Raw genomic sequence first — 19,678 nt, 5'->3', positions numbered from 1 at the left:
TGCACATCATATCGCTGCTGTCGGGACAAAACCTCATAACTCCAAAAACCCAACTTTTCAGCAGATGAAAAAAACTAACACAGATTTGAGGGTGAATAGAGTTAGGAGGTTTAGACAGATGATCGGTTTAATGCTTTCCCATTTTTTAAACTTTGTAAAACCCACACACACATATGGAGGATGATCTACGGAGTTGATTTATATAATAAAAAAAAAATTTAAAAAATTGAGTTATGAGGTTTTGTCCCGACAGCAGCGATATCTATAACTCATATGATGTCCACTTATTTCATCTACTATCATGTATAAATACTTTGTTAGTGTTAGGGTGGTGTCTAGAGAACCCAATAGCAGAACACAAGGCACAGGAGAGTGAGGCGGTTTAGGTGAAAATGGTGAAACCCAGAAGGCGACAAGGCAGGCTCCTCAATAGGAAACCAACCTAGATTTACCATGAAGAACTGGTCCTACCCGAACCGTTCGTTATACAAGTATCACAGAGACATTTCAAAGGTACTCACAGTTGCACGAGGGTCTTGGACAGATAATCGCAATGGTTTGAAAGCTCGGCGTTGCTAATAAACATTTTAAATAGTTTTTATAAACTGGTCAACACAGCTTTATTTCTGGCATTGGGTGCCTGATGCGCATGCGCTGTGATCACAGCGCAGGCGCATCAGGCAGCTAAAGCCATTTTGAGCAGTGTTGACCAGTTTATAAAAACTATTTAAAATGTTTATTAGCAACGCCAAGCTTTAAATTGCGATTATCTGTCCAAGACCCTCGTGCAACTGTGAGTACCTTTGAAATGTCTCTGTGATACTTGTATAATGAACGGTTCGGGTAGGACCAGTTCTTCATGGTAAAAACAACACTCGGACCGGGAGTGGCAGGGCTGCAGGCCTCTTATCCTGGCTCCGTGATGACGTGATGAGGTAGGCAGGCTGAGAGTGAAGCGGGAACATGGAGGGACCCATGGTAGCAGGGACCTGCTGATAGACAGGGGAGAGAAAGGCCCTGGCTGTGGCTGTAACAGTTAGCTTGCCATTCTTCTAGAGATCTAGGCTACAGGGCAATTGCTGTAATCTAGGTCTCTACATGTTGCAACATGTCATTCTGTCAGTAAACTCTTAATCAAAGACTCTGTTGTCCGCCTTCGTGAATAATCTGATGGAATTATTCCACATATGGAGTCCATACTGTCCATACTGTCCATACTCCACGCCAGGGACGTGCACAGGACTTTAGAAAGGCAGGTGCCCAATAGGAGAAAAGGGCAAAAAGTATGAAATGTAATTTTTGGGGTTAATACGAGTCTATGGTACATTCAGTTTCACCACTAGATGTCACCAAAACTACATAATGTCCCTTTAATAACACTATGTAGCCTGCCTGCCTGCGAGAGAGAGAGAGAGAGAGAGAGAGAGAGAGAGAGAGAGAGAGAGAGAGAGAGAGAGAGAGAGAGAGAGAGAGAGAGAGAGAGAGAGAGAGAGAGTATGCTACGTGATCCGGCGACGTGTTTCACGAGAGCCGCGCATCTTGCAAGTGAGGTGGTGAGATGAGAATGTGATAAAGCATAAAGTAAAGAGATAAAATGCAATGCCACCGCGGTATGAATAATAAGAAATGTAGTATGGGGGAAGTGTGCAGTGTTGCCACTTCTAGCCTGCCTGCCGCCTGATTGCATGAGAGAAAAGCATGGACAATCACAACTTCACAAGGCAATGCATGCCCGAAATATACAGTGCACTGCAAACCCGACATTTTATTTTGTTGGGGAAATACCTTACCTGATGAAGTGTACTCTTGCTTTGTTTTAGTTGAAATAGTAAATGTAAAAAAAGAGGTCTCGACTCGAGTGTGAGCTCAACAACAGCTGGATATCAATTTCGTGTTCAGTGCACTGCTGGCCGGCGCGCGGTTTACATCATCTCATCATCACCCACCCACGTGCTATGCGTAAATAATAGGTCCTTCCAGGAGGAGGGGTGGCATTTCTCTCTCTTTCTTTACCTAATATTTAGATTCTATCGTGACATCTTTCATTTGGAAGGGCAGGGCAGTATATCTATATGTGCAACAGTAAAAAAAAAATTCAAAAAAGAGAGGGTGGCATAAAAAGGGCACTTTCTAATGAAAAATTAAAAAGGCAGGTGCCCGGGCACCCCTTCACCCCTATGTGTGCACGTGCCTGCTCCACGCTGGCCAGACTCTGGTAACAAATGGCTCTGCACTAAAACTGTTTTACAGAACCCATTGTTCTTTGAAATATTGATTGACTGATTTCTGCACACAAAGTGAACAGATTATTATACAACACGGTCTTAAACTAAATATTCTCTCCCAAGCTTGGCAAATAAGATCTCCTACAAAAAAGGTTCCCTTCCTAAAGCACAACTCACAACTCATATTCATCCCGCTCAAGGAAACATTACCATGTTCATAAACTTTGTTTATATCATACAAACATACAAATTGTTACTCCTAATCTCCTGAATATCACACAATAACTGGTTCTAGAAAATGAATGACAGATCTTTTCAAATAGAATAAGGATTTCAACTCATTTGCCCAGGGATGACCAATGCTAAAGGTCCCAATAACTCTAAGGATACTATCTATAACACTGTGACGGTGGTAATACTTCGATAAGGCCATCGATAAGGTTGTCTCGTGTGCATCAGTAGGAAATAATCTATCCCTGACCTTTCAAATAATTACCATGCTATCTGATGAAAGGTGGCCTGACCAGTCGAATAATTACCCTGCTATCTGAAGGTGGCCTGACCTAGATAGATGTAGATAGATACTTTATTCATCCCCTTGGGGAAATTCAGGGTATCTCATAGCACACACAGTAGACATATACAGACAATGACAGTGTCTCAGTCATTCACAATTATGTCTGTATCATGAATTTAAAAAGTAAGCGCATAATAAAAATTCAAGTATATCATATCTACCAGTAATAATAATAAAAACGTGATACAATATAAACAGGTGTATACAAACAGGTGTATAAAAACAGGTGTGGGGAACAGGAAACAAGCAACCAACAGCCACAGGCAAAGGTCAAGGTCCCCCGCACTAGACTGAGCTGTTTTAAACAGTCTGATGGCTGTGGGGACAAAGGACCTCCTGTGCCGCTCAGTCCACGAGCGCAGGGCGATGAGCCGTACGCTGCGACCGCTGCTCTGCCCCACCACCCACCAGGGTGTGGTGGAGAGGGTGGATGGTATTGTCCATAATGGCCAGCAGCTTGCTCTGCGTGCAACTCTCCACCACGGTCCCCCAGTGGGTCCAGTCTCCTCCCCACCACTGAGCCAGCCTTCTTGACCAGCTTATCCAGCCGCCTGGCATCAAGTCAAGAGTCAACAGTCAAGAGTCACTTTATTGTCCCATCAGCTGGGAAATTTGTCTTGGGCTTACACCCACTACAGCCACAGACACATACACACAGACATGACACAACACAACTGACTCCAAACAATACACAATATAAAAGATACAGTAAAGTACCTGCACAGCAGGATGTCTGGCAACACAAAATTAGAATAGTATACACAAATAATATAATATTAATATTATAATATTATAGCATACACGATAATATAGCAACCAAATATCCGTTCGATAGTTACCCTTTATCTGGCACTATTTAAACGTTTCACTGAGATCGGAATAAAGGAGTTTTTAAACCTATTTAGTCTAGTGAGCGTGGAACTCTAAACCTCCTCCCAGAGGGCAGTAGCTCATACTCTGCATGTAAGACATGGGAGGGGTCCGAGACTATTCTATTGGCTTGCCTTAGAGTAGCCTGTTCAAAAATAGACTGCAGGGATGGGTGACCTTTCACCCCAAATGATCTTCCATGCAGTCTGCATCAGACGGACCAGTTTGGACTTTAATTGTACAGACAGGTTACCAAACCAAGCTGTAATACCGTATCTGATGAGACTCTCTAATACAGATTGGTAGAAAAGTAACATACATTTTTGACCATGCACCATGCTGGCCGTGGTATTGCCACCCCAGCAGACAGCGGCATAGAGAAGCACATTTGCCACCACTGCCTGATAAAACATATATAACATTTCCCCACACACATTAAAAGACCTGAGCCTCCTAAGGAAGAACAGCCGGCTCTGTCCCTTCCTGTAGAGCGCTTCCACGTTTAATCGAATAATTACCTTGCTATCTGAAGGTGGCCTGACCAGTGGAATGTTTGTCTTACAGGACCTTGCCCTTCTGGAAGGACAAGTATTGCGACATGATCAACGGAACAGGTACAGCACAGAAAAGCTTGCAATTTCATTTATTTTATTTAACATTTATTTAACCAGGCAGGAAAATTAAGAACAAGTTATTATTCACAATGACGGCCTGGTGAGAGGACAAAAAGGCATCGAAGGGTAACAGGGAAAGGGGACCAATTCTTTTTTAATAAATGAAATTAAATCGAAAAGAGACAGATGATACATACATCACAGAGGTAAGGAAAATAATTAAAACACACATGAAACAGAATTACAAGGCTTTATAGCGTCCACCAGATGGCATGACAGGAACTGTTTTAAAAGACCTGTCTGATCTTAATTTTCCACAATCTGTAAAGACTGTCACAGCAGCGGTCCTCCGATGGGTCCCCAGAACAAAAATGAGCGATTCAACTAGAAAGTGAGAGAATATTTAAAAGCAGGGCCGTGCAGAGACCTTTAGAGGGCCAGGTGCTAATCTTACCGGTCCAAAGGCTATCGGGTACCTTTCACAAATCATGTTTCGGCCGGTCATCATTCACTCCCTGAAAGCATAGAATAATGATCAAGAGAAATGAAGACACGACCTGTTCAGTTCTGAGTTTTATTCACAAAAACCTCTGAATCAAACGTAGTTTATCAAAACTTCATATTTACAATTATATATACATTTGGTATCTGTATCAGGGTCACGGATTCTCAACACATTTACCCTCTGTATCAGATACATACTTCCCCTTGGTACTGATGTCAATGGTTACAAAACTATTCATCTTAATCATATTGTTTTATGTACAGTTCTCCTTTGTTTCGATATCAATAGTTGACGCGTCACGCAACATAACCTCAGACAGGCATTCAAATATTTATTTCTTATTTATAATATTATTTAAATTATTCTTGATGAGGACCATGGGCATTGCTCTTTACAAAAAAAATATTATATATATATATTTAAAGCCTTGCCAAAAAAGGGCACTTTGGTCATCAAGGGGCACATGGGCAAGTGCTTGGGCACCCAAATACCCCCCCCCCCCCCTCTGCACGTGCCTGTTTAAAAGTGATCATGGCTTTCACCCTCTCCACTGTTATTTCCTCAACTGCAGTGTATATAGACATCTATGGATGAATTCTGGACCTACTGTAATCATATCATAACAACTCAAATCTTCTCAGATGGGTTGAGGGGATCCATCATTGATGGCTATATTCAAACAGCATTTACCGTCAAACTAAATGAACGTGTGCAAACGTTTTTTCTTTTTTTTCTTTTAATGTGTGGTGAGATTATGTGCAAAATAAATCAGCATTTCTTTTTGGCAAAGTGCCCCTTTAAGGCTGATTCCTAATAGCCATAAAAGGTTGTCTTGCTGACAGATTCTCTCTCTCTTTCCCCCTCAGACGCCTCTTCCTTCGCCCCCTTTGTGGACAAAGAGAAGCCTCTCTTCTTCTTCGCCTCAGATATCTGCAGGTGACACAATATTTTGATTTCACAAGTCCTCATCATAATAATATGAAAATAGTATCCAGTAGTGTAGGCCTACTGGGAATGGAGTAGTACACAGTAGTATTGACATCAAACTCAGGGTGATGCAATGCATTGTAACAGTGTGATGAAACAGAGATGTAGATCATCGGCAGGGGTGTAAAGTACTTGCGTAAATTGTACTTCGTTACAATACTTAAGTACTGTTTTTGGGGATTTGTACTTTACTCGAGTATTATTAGGTTTGTATACTTGTACTTTTTACTCTTTACAATTAAAATGCAGACCTACAAAGTACAAATCTCGCAGGTCCAACTGTTTTAATTAGTATATTTGTTTATCTGGCCGAACTAACATTAACATAACTTTATTTAAAAACAGCCAATCAAATTCCCATCAATGGAAAATGAACCCGCCCACACCCATGCTGATTGGTCCTTGTGCAAGACTAGAAAGCGGGGATCTTTGATTAAACACCTGCTATCAGAAGAATAGACAGTCAGAGTGACAAGCTACAGAAGATGGCCACAAACGATAGTACGAGTGATGAAGAGGACTAAAACGGAAAACATTTCATTGCCCTGGAATAAAAAAAAGTTTTTACTTTGACTTTTTAGTACTACTTTAAAAGTAGAAACGTTTTTTACTTTTACTCAAGTGTGTTTTTAGCCAGATACAGTACTCTGACTTTTACTTGAGTACGATTTTGAGACGGTATCATACTTTCACTTAAGTATAATTTCTGGGTACTTTTTACACCCCTGATCATTGGCTACATCTGAACTACGCTTAGACACGTGGGCTACTTTGACCATATTCCTGATGATATGTTGACACACAATTAATTACCTATTCATCGCAATTTCCATGACACGTCATTTCCTTTACCAATATGGCATGATCAACATTGGTCACATTCATCCTTTAATGATGGTCACCTGTCATTTGCTTACCAAGATGTCTGCAGGGGTGATGGTGCAGTCACATACTAGTATGAATACAGACTCATCTGAATTAAGAGTCGTTAGGGCACCTTACTATTTACAGCCACTAGGGGTCAGAGCTGGTCAACAACAAAGCCTGTGACATGGCTTTGTACCATTTCCCATTAGTCAAATGGAGTCAATCTGATCTAGGGTCTGTGCTAATGTAACCCACCTGGTATTAAAAATCAGGTCCCCAAACATCTACCAGTCAACAAGTAGGGAAATCCTACCCTGGACAAGGGAGGATATTAGGCGTACTAGGGTTCAGGCAAGGTTCCTCTGCTACTCTCACCCTCCTTATTGACCTCCTAGGACAGGTAAACCAGCGGCATCAGTCGCCTAAAGGTTAGAGAAGCAGGTTTGTGACCTGAAGGTTGCCGAGTGGTCAACAGTGTCAGACTGTGGTTGTACTGGGCAGCTCCTAGTGGTCAACGGTGTCAGACTGTGGTTGTACTGGGCAGCTCCTAGTGGTCAACAGTGTCAGCCTGTGGTTGTACTGGGCAGCTCCTAGTGGTCAACAGTGTCAGACTGTGGTTGCACTGGGCAGCTCCTAGTGGTCAACAGTGTCAGACTGTGGTTGTACTGGGCAGCTCCTAGTGGTCAACAGTGTCAGACTGTGGTTGTACTGGGCAGCTCCTAGTGGTCAACAGTGTCAGACTGTGGTTGTACTGGGCAGCTCCTAGTGGTCACCAGTGTCAGACTGTGGTTGTACTGGGCAGCTCCTAGTGGTCAACAGTGTCAGACTGTAGTTGTACTGGGCAGCTCCTAGTGGTCAACAGTGTCAGACTGTGGTTGTACTGGCAGCTCCTAGTGGTCAACAGTGTCAGACTGTGGTTGTACTGGGCAGCTTCTAGTGGTCAACAGTGTCAGACTGTGGTTGCACTGGGCAGCTCCTAGTGGTAAACAGTGTCACTGTGGTTGTACTGGCAGCTCCTAGTGGTCAACAGTGTCAGACTGTGGTTGTACTGGGCAGCTCCTAGTGGTCACCAGTGTCAGACTGTGGTTGTACTGGCAGCTCCTAATGGTCAACAGTGTCAGACTGTGGTTGTACTGGCAGCACCTAGTGGTCAACAGTGTCAGACTGTGGTTGTACTGGGCAGCTCCTAGTGGTCAACAGTGTCAGACTGTGGTTGTACTGGGCAGCTCCTAGTGGTCAACAGTGTCAGACTGTGGTTGTACTGGGAAGATCCTAGTGGTCAGCAGTGTCAGACTGTGGTTGTACTGGGCAGCTCCTAGTGGTCAGCAGTGTCAGACTGTGCTTGTACTGGGCAGCTCCTAGTGGTCAACAGTGTCAGACTGTGGTTGTACTGGGCAGCTCCTAGTGGTCAGCAGTGTCAGACTGTGGTTGTACTGGGCAGCTCCTAGTGGTCAGCAGTGTCAGACTGTGGTTGTACTGGACAGCTCCTAGTGGTCAGCAGTGTCAGACTGTGGTTGTACTGGGCAGCTCCTAGTGGTCAACAGTGTCAGACTGTGGTTGTACTGGCAGCTCCCAGGAGTGAATCGAATTGTGTGAATGTGAAGCAGGGGGTTTCTGAAGAAGATAAAATAACCTACCCTGGTAAGTTAAGGTAAAACACAAATAAATAAAGCCATCTGAGTTACGTGCATGGGAAACCAAACATATATCCCAGTCAACCAAAGGGCAGGTCCCACTATTTCCACAAGAGAATCACACACATGCTTCTAGCCACACTTGTTCTCTGTACTTTGTACTTTGTTGGTCTGCATTTTAAATGTTGGAGTCAAAAGTATGTTTTTTTTCTCTGAAATGTAATTGAGTAAAAGTACAAGTATACAAACCTAATAATACTTGAGTAAAGTACATAAAGTACCTGCCTTTTATCGATGCCCTTATTGAAGTGTTATAGTCAGGGGTGTGTAAAGTACTTGAGTACGTCGTTACAATACTTTGGGGATTTGTACTTTACTCAAGTATTATTAGGTTTGTATACTTGTACTTTTACTCAATTACATTTCAGAGAAAAAAAACATACTTTTTACTCCTTACATTTAAAATGCAGACCTATACAAAGTACAAAGTACAGAGAACAAGTGTGGCTAGAAGCATGTGTGTGATTCTCTTGTGGAAATAGTGGGACCTGCCCTTTTAGTGGGATACAGGGGGCTTGAAAGAGAAAGTCAGCGAGTGGAATACGGAGTTCTCACCAGTTATCACCCTGTGGAAACCAAACACAATAGTGTTGATTAGCCTGCAATATGAGCGGTCTTCACACATCCAAAATAGCTGTGCAGGTGCGTTGTCATGGAAACGATGTAACTTGAAGAAAAACCTTGCCCATTGCTCTCGCACGACAACGCACAAGGTCCTTGAAGTGCTTAAAGTGGTTGATTTTTGACGAAAAAAAGTCAAGGCCTGGAATTCCTATTTTTTAACAAGGTGCTTAAAAAGTTCTTGGAATTCAAATAAACCATTCGCATTGAACGTTTTGTTCATCCATGAATTGTTCTGAATCAAGAAATACATTTTCAAATTTTTTTTCAAATTTTTTTTATTTAAAGTGTAACAAATGGTCAGAAATTGGTTTTAAGCCATAAATATTGGGTTTTTTTCTATAAAAAAAAAACTGCATTTAAAAGTTAATTGTATCCTTTTAAATGCCCTTTTAAAATGAAAAATAGTGCTTTGAGAAGTACTTGAAAGTCCTTTAATTTCATTTTGCAATGTCTGTGGGGAACCCTGAACACAACTACCGATTCATTGGCTGCCGACTGCTGGAGGAAGTTTGCTTATTAAACGAATCATGCGTCCTGCGCGGTTGTCCTCCTCAGGTCTGTGTCCGCCAGCTACGTGGAGAGCCGGGATCTGAAGGGGATCGAGGTGTACCGCTTCACCCTCCGCCCGACCGCCTTTGCCTCCCCTACGGTGAACCCGGACAACCAGTGCTTCTGCACGGACACAGTGGTCACCAAAAACTGCACTATGGCCGGAGTGCTGGACATCACTGCCTGCAGAGGTCAGTGTCAGGGGTCAGCAGTATAGGACCCCGAGGAGGGAAGAGTGGCGAGAGGGGTGATATAGCAAAATGTTATTTCAAATTATATTATATATTACATTATATTATTTTATTTTATTTTATTTTTGGGGTAGAAATATGGCAGGTGCAGGTGATTGATTTAATGAAAATTCTATTAACAGATTGCAGAATGGGTACAATACAGTACGGCTCAATACACACAATTGTCAAGGGGATGCAGACCAGAGAAAGACTTTCGTCTTGTTTACATCAGGGTCACCCATTTTCAATTCATAATGAATTGTAAGTAAGGGTGCAATTAGCACCGTGCAATCCATTCTTTGTGGATCTAGCCCTTAATGTATTGCGTAATTTCAACGTGGAATTAAGGAATATTAAAATAAAATCACACGTTGTTGAACTTGATCATGCATATTTATTAGAAAATTGAATTACAGCACTATGCTATCAATACACATTTATAAAACGAGGCATATTTAGCCAAATATGTTGCCAGAACATTGATATTGACCCCACTGTCACCTACCCACGACCCCATTTTGGGCCGCGACCCGTAGTTTGAGAACCGCTGCTCTAGTGTGACTGCTGCGTGTTCATCTATTTGCTGAATATTGTCTATAGTACCTTTAAATATTTGTTATTGTGTGCGAAAGGGAGAGAGTTGAGAGGCCTGTTATTATTTACATTTTCATTATAGAAAGGCGTTCAGTTCCTCTGTCCTGTAGGTTCCTGTCAAGATTAGTTCTTTTGCTCGTGCTTACCTCTGTTTCGTCCAACCCCCCCCCCCCCCCCGAGATAATAATTGTATCTTATCTTATCTTATCTTATCTTATCTTATCTTATCTTATCTTATCTTATCTTATCTTATTCACTTGTTCCATGTATGTATTCCACCCTCCTCTACCCAGGAACCCCCGTCTATATCTCTCTGCCCCACTACCTCCACGGCAGCCCTGATCTGAGGGAGAATGTGCTGGGTCTGAGTCCCAGTGAGGAGCATCACGTCACTTTCCTGGACGTGGAACCTGTAAGAGCCTTTCAGGGTCTTTCTCCTCTGTTCACCTTTCACCTCCAGGACAGGTCCATTCAACGATATATAACCCACCCATACCCATTTTCTGTAATATAATTTACCCCCTTTTTAAGCAGATATAAATGACTGACAACCATAGTATAGATCAGGGGTTGGCAAACTACTGCCGCACTACCAAACGGTTAACCCTTTCACTGTGACAATACACAGAAGGTTAACCATTTCACTGCCACACAACAGCGGGTTAACCCTTTCACTGCCATACTACAGAAGGTTAACCCTTTACTATCACACTACCGACGGTTACCGTAAAGGGTTAACCTGTAGTGTGGCAGTGAAAGGGTTAACCAATGGTAGACTAGCAATTAGTGTGCAAGAGAGGGGCCCTTTTGGATAGGTTGAAGTGCCCTCTCATCCGCTTGCCAAGACACCTTTTTCACAGTCATGGACCTATTATTTACAGTAGTTTGATTGATGTATATCAAAGCATTATTGGGGTCACAAGTTCAACCAATCAGAGACAAAGTAGTGACAGGGTCTTCGCAGAATGAATTTTAAGTGTTACACACCATTTTGAGACCAAACACAAGAAAACGTTCAAGGATGAGGCAGACGAGGCTGAATCCATAAAAATGGGAAGCAAGCAAACACCCTCAAAGTCTTTGCCACTGATATAAATCATGCTACCGAAGCAAGTTATGGAAATGTGTAAAGCTATTGACTGATGGCTAATATTTAAGAGGCTTTCCTCTGTAGCTCAGAGGTTTTGTTTAATGGCTTACCAAGCAAAAAGACAACAAAGAATAAAAAGAACCTTAATCTTGATATGGCACACTGATTAACAAGAAAAGATAATGGCACTTCATATCTGACAATAGGGCATTCTTGAGGAAACTATATACAGTATGTATTTTCGATATCGGCGGTAATGTGATCATCGGCAGTCATCAGGGTTCGCACAAGGTCTTTGAAGTGCTTAAAGTGATTGATTTTTGACAAAAAAAAGTCAAGGCCTGGAATTCCTTGAAAACAGATTTATTTTTACAAGGTGCTTAAAAAAAGTAATTGAAATTCAAATCAACCATTCACATTGACAGTTTTGTTCATCCATGATAAAATTGTTCTCAATCAAGAATTTATTTTTATTTAAAGTGTAACTAATTGTCGGAAATTGGTTTTAAGCCATACATATTGGATCAGATTATTTTAAAACGCATTTAAAAGTGAATTGTATCCTTTTTATATGTAGCCCGTTTAAAATGAAAAGTGGTGCTTGGAAAGGTACTTGAAAGTCCTTGAATTGAATTTTGCAATGTCTGTGGGAACCCTGTAATTATAACACTGTGGTTTGCGTTAAGACTTCAAGTCTCGGCAGTTAAAATAGGTTACAACACCCTATGGCTCCCAGCATGAACGTACTCAACGCACCCCATGGGGGCCTTTAGAGCGCAGCAGTCGCCATGTTGATTTGAAACTCGTTTTAAAGTATTATCTCTCCCCATTAGACAACAGGGTTCACTTTGAGGTTCGCCAAGAGACTGCAGGTGAACATGATGTACGGACCATCTGACGTCATCACGTAAGCTTTTCCCTGTTCCCTTTTCAGAACCAATCAATGACTTTATGTAACACCATCAACCCATCCATCTACACTCATTTCACACACATCCACATGCACACACCATGGGCGGAGTTTATGGGGGTGCAGGGGGTGCATTGCACCCCCTGGTGGCAGGGGGTGAAATTGCTTTAAAAAAAAAAAAAAAAAAAAAAATTATTTTAATAAAATTATAATAATTGTGAGAAACAAATCTGAATTCTATTATGTTTTGTTTTACAATACATTCATTTTATAGTAGTAATCATGTCACATTATAAGGCGAACCTTCTGTAGTGTGGCAGTGAAAGGGTTAACGCGCGGCCAAGCACCAAGCAGCAGCAGCAGAATGCCCCGCGCGATAGATTGTAACGCTTGTACAAAGCCACTTATTCTGAGATGATAATTAATGTATCTGGATAACCAATGCACGGATTTTGTCGAGGCAGGTAGCGTTATTTCGGGAAAATTGATATCTATAGTCTGGTATATTTTTCGTCCACGAAAAATGGAGGCTGTAATAATTATTATTGCTCGAGACCGAGAGTCTCTATGAATAATAATAATTAGAGCCTCCATTTTTCAAGTCAGTTAAAAATGATCCCCCGTAGTGCTGTGTGTGTGAGTGTGTGTGTGTGCTGTTGTACTACCTAAATAAAATAAAAAATTAGGGGTTAGGGCATTGTAAAAACGCTAAAATAATAAAATAAAGGTCAAAAAAATCGCGCGCGCCCGCTGCCCGTGCGCGCGGGTATCGTTCGCCAAGCAGTCGCACCCCCTGGCGACAAGTTCAAACTACGCCTATGGCACACACTCACTTTAACCCTTATGCCTCCTCAGCAAGGATTTTGTGTATTTAGCCTTTTTGTGTGTGTGTGTGTGTGTGTGTGTGTGTGTGTGTGTGTGTGTGTGTGTGTGTGTGTGTGTGTGTGTGTGTGTGTGTGTGTGTGTGTGTGTGTGTGTGTACAACAGTGGCTGTGTTGATGATTATGTCATGAAATTGGGTCAATTTGCTTAATTTCCATATATTTCCATAATTTGAGAAGATTACATTTTGAAGACCTCTAAAAGAAAAGTTACCCATTTGACAGGAAGAAACGTCCCTAGTGGTTTATTTCATGCCATTAGGGGTTAGGGTTAGGGTTAGGGTTATGGTTATGGTTCCCCTAACCCTAAACCCTAACCCTAACCCTAACCCTAACCCTAACCCTAACCCTAATCCTAACCCTAACACAATCAGGAATATAAGGGGTTACAATTAGGAAATATTTGGAATCTTTGATATGTTGAGTTAGGTTCATAGTGGTATTCATAAAAAAAGAATTAGAACGAAATATTACAAATTAAGTTTTTTATGACCTTGAACGTGATGCAATCTTTTCATGCACTGATGTGATAACTCTGTCAGTTACCTAACAAGGCAGAAGCGTTAAACAAACACTCACCTTAACACTCACTTTAGACACTTTAACACTACATTATATTTATCTATTTATTAAAGGAATTTGCACTACATTCATACCTCATTTGCATTTGCACCTTGCCTTAATGTTTTTGTACCTCATTGTCTGCATTTGTACCTCATTGTCTGCATTTCTACTCATTGTACTTAGATTGTACTTCCTCTTTTACTTACTTTTTTTACTGTATGAAGCACATTATCAGGGGCTCATACAGAACCAAGTGTTTCACTGTAATGTACATGTACCATATGTGACAAATAAAAACTTGAACCCCCTCTGACAGAAACGACAACATTACTGAACGTGCAAATAATGAGCAGTGCCGTTTCTCCCCAGGGTGCTTAAAAAAGTGAAGCATCACACCATATTCCCTCTCGTTTGGCTGAACGAGGTACGTTTCTGTTTGGCTACTTTACCATTTGGTTCTGCTACCTCTTATCTGAGGAGTACTGTATGTCTCTCTCTCTCTCTCTCTCTCTCTCTCTCTCTCTCTCTCTCTCTCTCTCTCTCTCTCTCTCTCTCTCTCTCTCTCTCTCTCTCTCTCTTCCTCACATGATGTCAAATGAACAATATTGCCAAAGCGTCAAGGAATAAAGAGGTGAACAAATTAATAAAATAAAATAACATATAAATAAAGATTTACAAGAAAATGTGAGAAAACAGTAAACGTGTGTGTGTGTGTGTGTGTGTGTGTATCGGTATACTGTATATATAATTATTTAATGTTAATTTAGAATCAATAAATAGAAAATAAATTCTCTCTCACACAAGCACACATGAACACACACACACACACACACACACACACACACACACACACACACACACACACACACACACACACACACACGCACGCACACACACACACACACACACACACACACACACACACACACACACACACACACACACACACACACACACACACACACACACACACACACACACACACACACACACACACACACACACACACACACACACACACACACACACACACACACACACACACACACACACACACACACACACACACACCCACACACCCACCACATCCTGCACTCTCTCACACACAAACACACTACAGGTCACTTTAGGAAAAGGGAAAAAAAAGGTCACTTTAAAAAACACAACTGTATGTTTTTGTATAGTATAGTTAGTATAGTATAGTTATATATAGCATAACTGTATATTGTATAGTAGTGTGTATAGGACTCATTGCCTTCAATTCGTAAGCTTAGCATTGTATTGTATTTTATCTTAGTACTTTTTATCATGTCTATTTTATTATTTATTCTATTTTATTCTATTATTATTTGTATTTTTTTACACAATCAAGGCGGGCATGGCCACCTTCATTTCACTACATGTCTCGTGTATGTATGTGACGAATACATCTCTTGAATCTTGAATCTCTCCCCTCTCTCCGTCCATCTGTATGAGCAGACGGCTGCCCTGGATGACGAGACGGCAGACATGTTCAAGGCGCAGCTGACTTCCCGCATCCAGCTGCTGGAGACGTTACAACAGGCGCTGATGGGCGCGGGCGGCGTCCTCTTTGCCCTCTGTCTGATCGCCTACTGTGTGGTGAGGAGGCAAGACGCGAAAAAAGGAAGCAAGTTTGTGTGAGTGAACCGAGGCGTGGACCGCTGGCAGGGGTGTAAAAAGTACCCAGAAATTATACTTAAGTGAAAGTACATGGGTACCGTCTCAAAATCTTACTCAAGTAAAAGTCAGAGTATCTGGCTAAAAACACACTTGAGTAAAAGTCAAAAAGCTTCTACTTTGAAATGTACTTAAGTACTAAAAAGTTAAAGTTAAAACTTTTTTTCTGACTGTCTATTCTTCTGATAGCAGGTGTTTAATCAAAGCTGTTTTTAAATAAAGCGCAGCAACAGGATTAATAACGTTAACCTTTGTTCGGCCAGAGAAATTTGACGTGCGAGATTTGTACTTTGTACTTTGTAAGTCTGCATTTTAAATGTAAGGAGTAAAAAGTATGTTTTTTCTCTCTGAAATGTAATTGAGTAAAAGTACAAGTATACAAACCTAATAATACTTGAGTAAAGTACAAATCCCCAAAAACAGTAATTTTTTTTATCCACGTTTTCTCCTTATTTTCGATTTTTCTCCCATCCCAATTTCATGTATCCAATTCTCCGGTCGGTTGTAGAGAGGATAGAAGCCTTGCATCACGTGATCTTTTCACCTGCCAGTGCGGACTCTCATTGGCGAGGTGTAACGCATTGGGGGCTCACACTACCCTCGCCACTTCCTGTCTCTGCTGTGCAGGCGTCTCCCAAACGACCTGTAGGGGTCGCTGCCCACAACGTCCAATCCCCACCCATCGACTTCCACCCGCTGGCTCTGCCAAATGAGTCAGTACAATGGCCGGCCCAAGCCGAAGGCAATGCTGAGACTGGGATTCGAGACCGGACTCTCTTGCATTGGTGACGAGCGCAATCTCCGCTACGCCACCCAGCCGCCTCCCAAAAACAGTACTTAAGTATTTTAACAAAGTACAATTACTCAAGTACTTTACAGCCCTGGCCGCTGGGAACCTGCTGAGACACTCATCACGCCACTAATGGACCTTTTGACCTTTTGATATCGACTTGCACTTTTTGTAATTTCAGTGTTATATTTATAATGTTAACCTTTCTTTGATACCAAGGACGGGAGGGAATACTGTGATTTTGTAAAAGTTTGAAACGTTTTGGTCGTTTGATAATTATTGTTTGATACATTGTTCATTTGATTGCTATTTTCACCTTATTGCCACAAGTCCCAATCTGGAATTTTTAAAGAAAGTGTGGAGACTCTTTTTGACTGTAATGTCTATTCACCCATTACCATTCACCCGTACATCTCCACGGGTCATTCCTGTAAAATAAAATGTACTGTACATGAGATGTCAATGTGAATCTTAAAACTCAAATGTTGAGCCTTCAGGATGAATAAAGTGTGTAAAAGAGAGGTCATACGTTTGCCATATACTTCCACTGCTGTTCACAAGGGGTTTATCTCTCGAGATAAAGCTGGGAACGAGGTTACAAGGGGTTAGAGACCACTTTATAGTCACGACACCATCGGTCTCTATTATGTACTTTAAAGGGAAATTATTGGGTTTCATTTTCACCCGGAGTGGTCTTCAATATGGTACCATATATGAGGTACTTTGAACATAACCACTAACAAATATTCCATAAAAAACCCATGAAGTTCAAATTCAGGAAGGTTCAGATTTGAAACGCTAGGGTTAAAAGGGTAATCAAAATAAGACTAAAGAATGCTCTTGTGGACGATGACGCAGCAGTTGCTCGTGGCCCTCGGGTTATGTTTGATGAGAAAGCAGTATTTCCGCCCAGCAGGAGCCCCTCTCTATGGTTTCATGGGTTTTAAATGACCCTCTCCTGCCTCCTGGGTTTCTTTAATGTCTGCTGTTGTTAAGTCTGGAGTCTACAGGCCAGACACACAAGGACGTGTTTCGCTGAGATCACAGGAGACAGCTCTTCCTTGTATTTCTGGGAACATACTGCATATAACCTTGGGGGTTTCCACGGTAGGCCTACTGTACACACTGAGGTTTCACCATTGGGCCCAAAAGATTTCTGTTTTTAATGTATTTGATCTCATGGCAGCAAGTGAACATAATTTGAGCCTCTACAGATCATAACAGCCACATGGATATTATTTGTTTCAGGGGTTTCGATTTCACACATGAGACTAGAGAATTTGGAAAACGGAACATTCCAATGATGACGTAACACAATGGCTATTGGCCACCTGAAGCTATTAAGTGGTACAACTCTAAGATGGAATTCTGAGAACTGAACGTTCGAATGATCATGTCACAACGGTCACTGGCCACCAAAAGCTATTATTAAGTGGTCAAATTCTAGGATATAGTTCTGAGAAAACATTCCTTAAAGGAACACGCCAAATTTTTTGGGAGATTTTCTTATTTGCCATCTAGCCTGGAGTTAGAAAATCAGATACCCTTTTCTTGCCACACCGTTAGCCTAGCTTAGTGCCATTCACTGGAAGTAGGCGTGCCAGTGTAGCCTAGTTCCCAACAGTCACGAAATACACTCCAAAACGTTCCTGTAAACATGTTGTGACCTGTGTATTTACCACGTGGATACTTTTTTTTTTTTTTTTTTTTTCTAAGCAGATATATACTCTGAATTCTTTTAGAAAAACTGGGCTTTTAAGGTGATGAAATCACTGCGCCCAGGCAGCAGTGGTTTGCCAAAAATGTTTTGTATCTGCTTGTCTAACTCCAGGGTAGATGGCAAATAAGCTAATTTCCCCAAAAGTTGGCGTGTTCCTTTAAGACTTGACCTGAAAAGGAAATGCAACTCTTGCAAGGCAGAGAAAGGTTTTGCATTACTTCACAACGTTGTGAACAATGCAATATTTTTCTCTGTCTTGTGTGGCTAAAATGTCATGCTTAAAAGGATGAACTGAAAATACAGAAGGATGATGTATAAGCTGATAAATTAATCAGCAATGAGATGTTTCAAGAAACAATAAAGATAAGAATAGAGTGTGACAATGGATTCAGTAATGAAATTCAATTGTGCCTAATTCTTAAGCATTTATTCAGGCAGTCATTATTCATTACATTAATAAATAGAAATACGCACGTTTCGTAATAACATTGAAATGACACAGAGTTGAACCTAACATGAACACAAGCGGAGATCTGCAGGATCCAATGTTAAGACTTTAGAAAGGCTTTTTCTTTTTCCCAAAATGAAAATATATCTCTGCAATTTGCAGATACAGTCATGGTTGTTTGGTGAAACCGTTTGAAAATTATATACACAAGAGTCACATATCCACAGAAATTGACACAACTTTAAGTTAAAAGGATGGAACAAAAGACATATTCTGTACACAAACAACAAATATCTCTATGAACATCAACTATGCGTATGAAGGAAAAAAAAATACATGACACTATTCACATATAAAAGGAGAACGTCCACTTGACAATCTCACAAATTATGAGTACAATTCATTATTATTATTATAATATTATTATTCATTATCATAAGATCATGATTCTTTCATCATTAACACTATATCCACCATGCTTCAGGATATAACACTTTACTTTAGTGGGCACAAATAATAACTATGTACAGTAGCCTACTGAGAGACTACGTTAATGTGTGTGAACTCACTTAAAATCCCATCTCAAAACCTACCTGTTCTCCCTAGCATTCAACCTTCCCTACCCATAGCCACCCTCCTCCAACCCATCAGCCCCTTTTCCCCTGCCCTACCTTCTCTCCTCTCCTCCTCGGTTTCCCTTACTTACACTTCCCGACTGTCTCCCCTACTGGCTCCTGTATTTGTTGTCTGTTACTGTGGCTCTATGTTCTTGTGTATTCATATTGTTCCCTGTTTCCCTGTGGTTCTATGTTTGTTTGTTTCCTTTTTGCCTATTGTCAGCGACTTTGGGTCATTGAGAAGCGTTCTATAAAATACATTTATTATTATTATTATTATAATTCAACTACGTTTTAGAATTAGAGGTAAGCAGGTAGGAATGGGGATTTGAGAGTCAAATGGATAGTTCTTCACTGAATGAGTCGTTGGGAAGCAGGAAGTAGAAGCCATTCTGGAAGGATTTCGCTGCACCATGGATCCGGTCTGAGACTTGAGCAAATACTGATGTTTTATCAATGGTTACATAACCTGAATCCTTGTTTGTTCCAAGTGACTTAATTATTATTGTGCCTCCTAAAGTACAGCGTTGCCTCCTTTTAGCATCAATAAAGAGATCAGTTTTCAGGTAGTTAGGCGGCATACGTTTACCTGAAAACAAACACTTAAAAAAACGTGTGCGT

At 41.2% G+C, this 19,678-nt stretch overlaps 2 protein-coding genes across 2 annotated transcripts in view; one reads left to right on the top strand and one right to left on the bottom strand.

Moving 5' to 3' along the window:
• Nucleotides 1-15,446, top strand: part of cd36 (CD36 molecule (CD36 blood group)) — a gene marked incomplete at both ends in the record, with an annotated part of 41,105 nt that extends 25,659 nt beyond the window's left edge. Inside the window, 7 exons of the mRNA XM_084331038.1 lie at nt 4,237-4,286; nt 5,658-5,727; nt 9,519-9,703; nt 10,633-10,751; nt 12,263-12,336; nt 14,154-14,208; nt 15,264-15,446. Coding sequence (XP_084187164.1) covers nt 4,237-4,286; nt 5,658-5,727; nt 9,519-9,703; nt 10,633-10,751; nt 12,263-12,336; nt 14,154-14,208; nt 15,264-15,446 — 736 coding nt within the window. The remainder of the gene's footprint in view (nt 1-4,236; nt 4,287-5,657; nt 5,728-9,518; nt 9,704-10,632; nt 10,752-12,262; nt 12,337-14,153; nt 14,209-15,263) is intronic.
• A 2,941-nt stretch (nt 15,447-18,387) lies between these two features.
• The window catches only part of sema3c (sema domain, immunoglobulin domain (Ig), short basic domain, secreted, (semaphorin) 3C), a 197,438-nt gene continuing 196,147 nt past the window's right edge, over nt 18,388-19,678 (bottom strand). Inside the window, exon 17 of the mRNA XM_084330082.1 lies at nt 18,388-19,678. This exon is cut by the window's right edge and continues 2,235 nt beyond it. The gene's annotated coding sequence lies outside the window, so the exon portion shown is untranslated.

Source organism: Notolepis coatsorum (genome assembly GCF_963971535.1).
Source record: "Notolepis coatsorum genome assembly, chromosome: 15".
In the NCBI taxonomy this organism is placed as follows: Eukaryota; Metazoa; Chordata; class Actinopteri; order Aulopiformes; family Paralepididae; genus Notolepis; species Notolepis coatsorum.
This window is presented reverse-complemented; position numbering and strand designations above follow the sequence as displayed.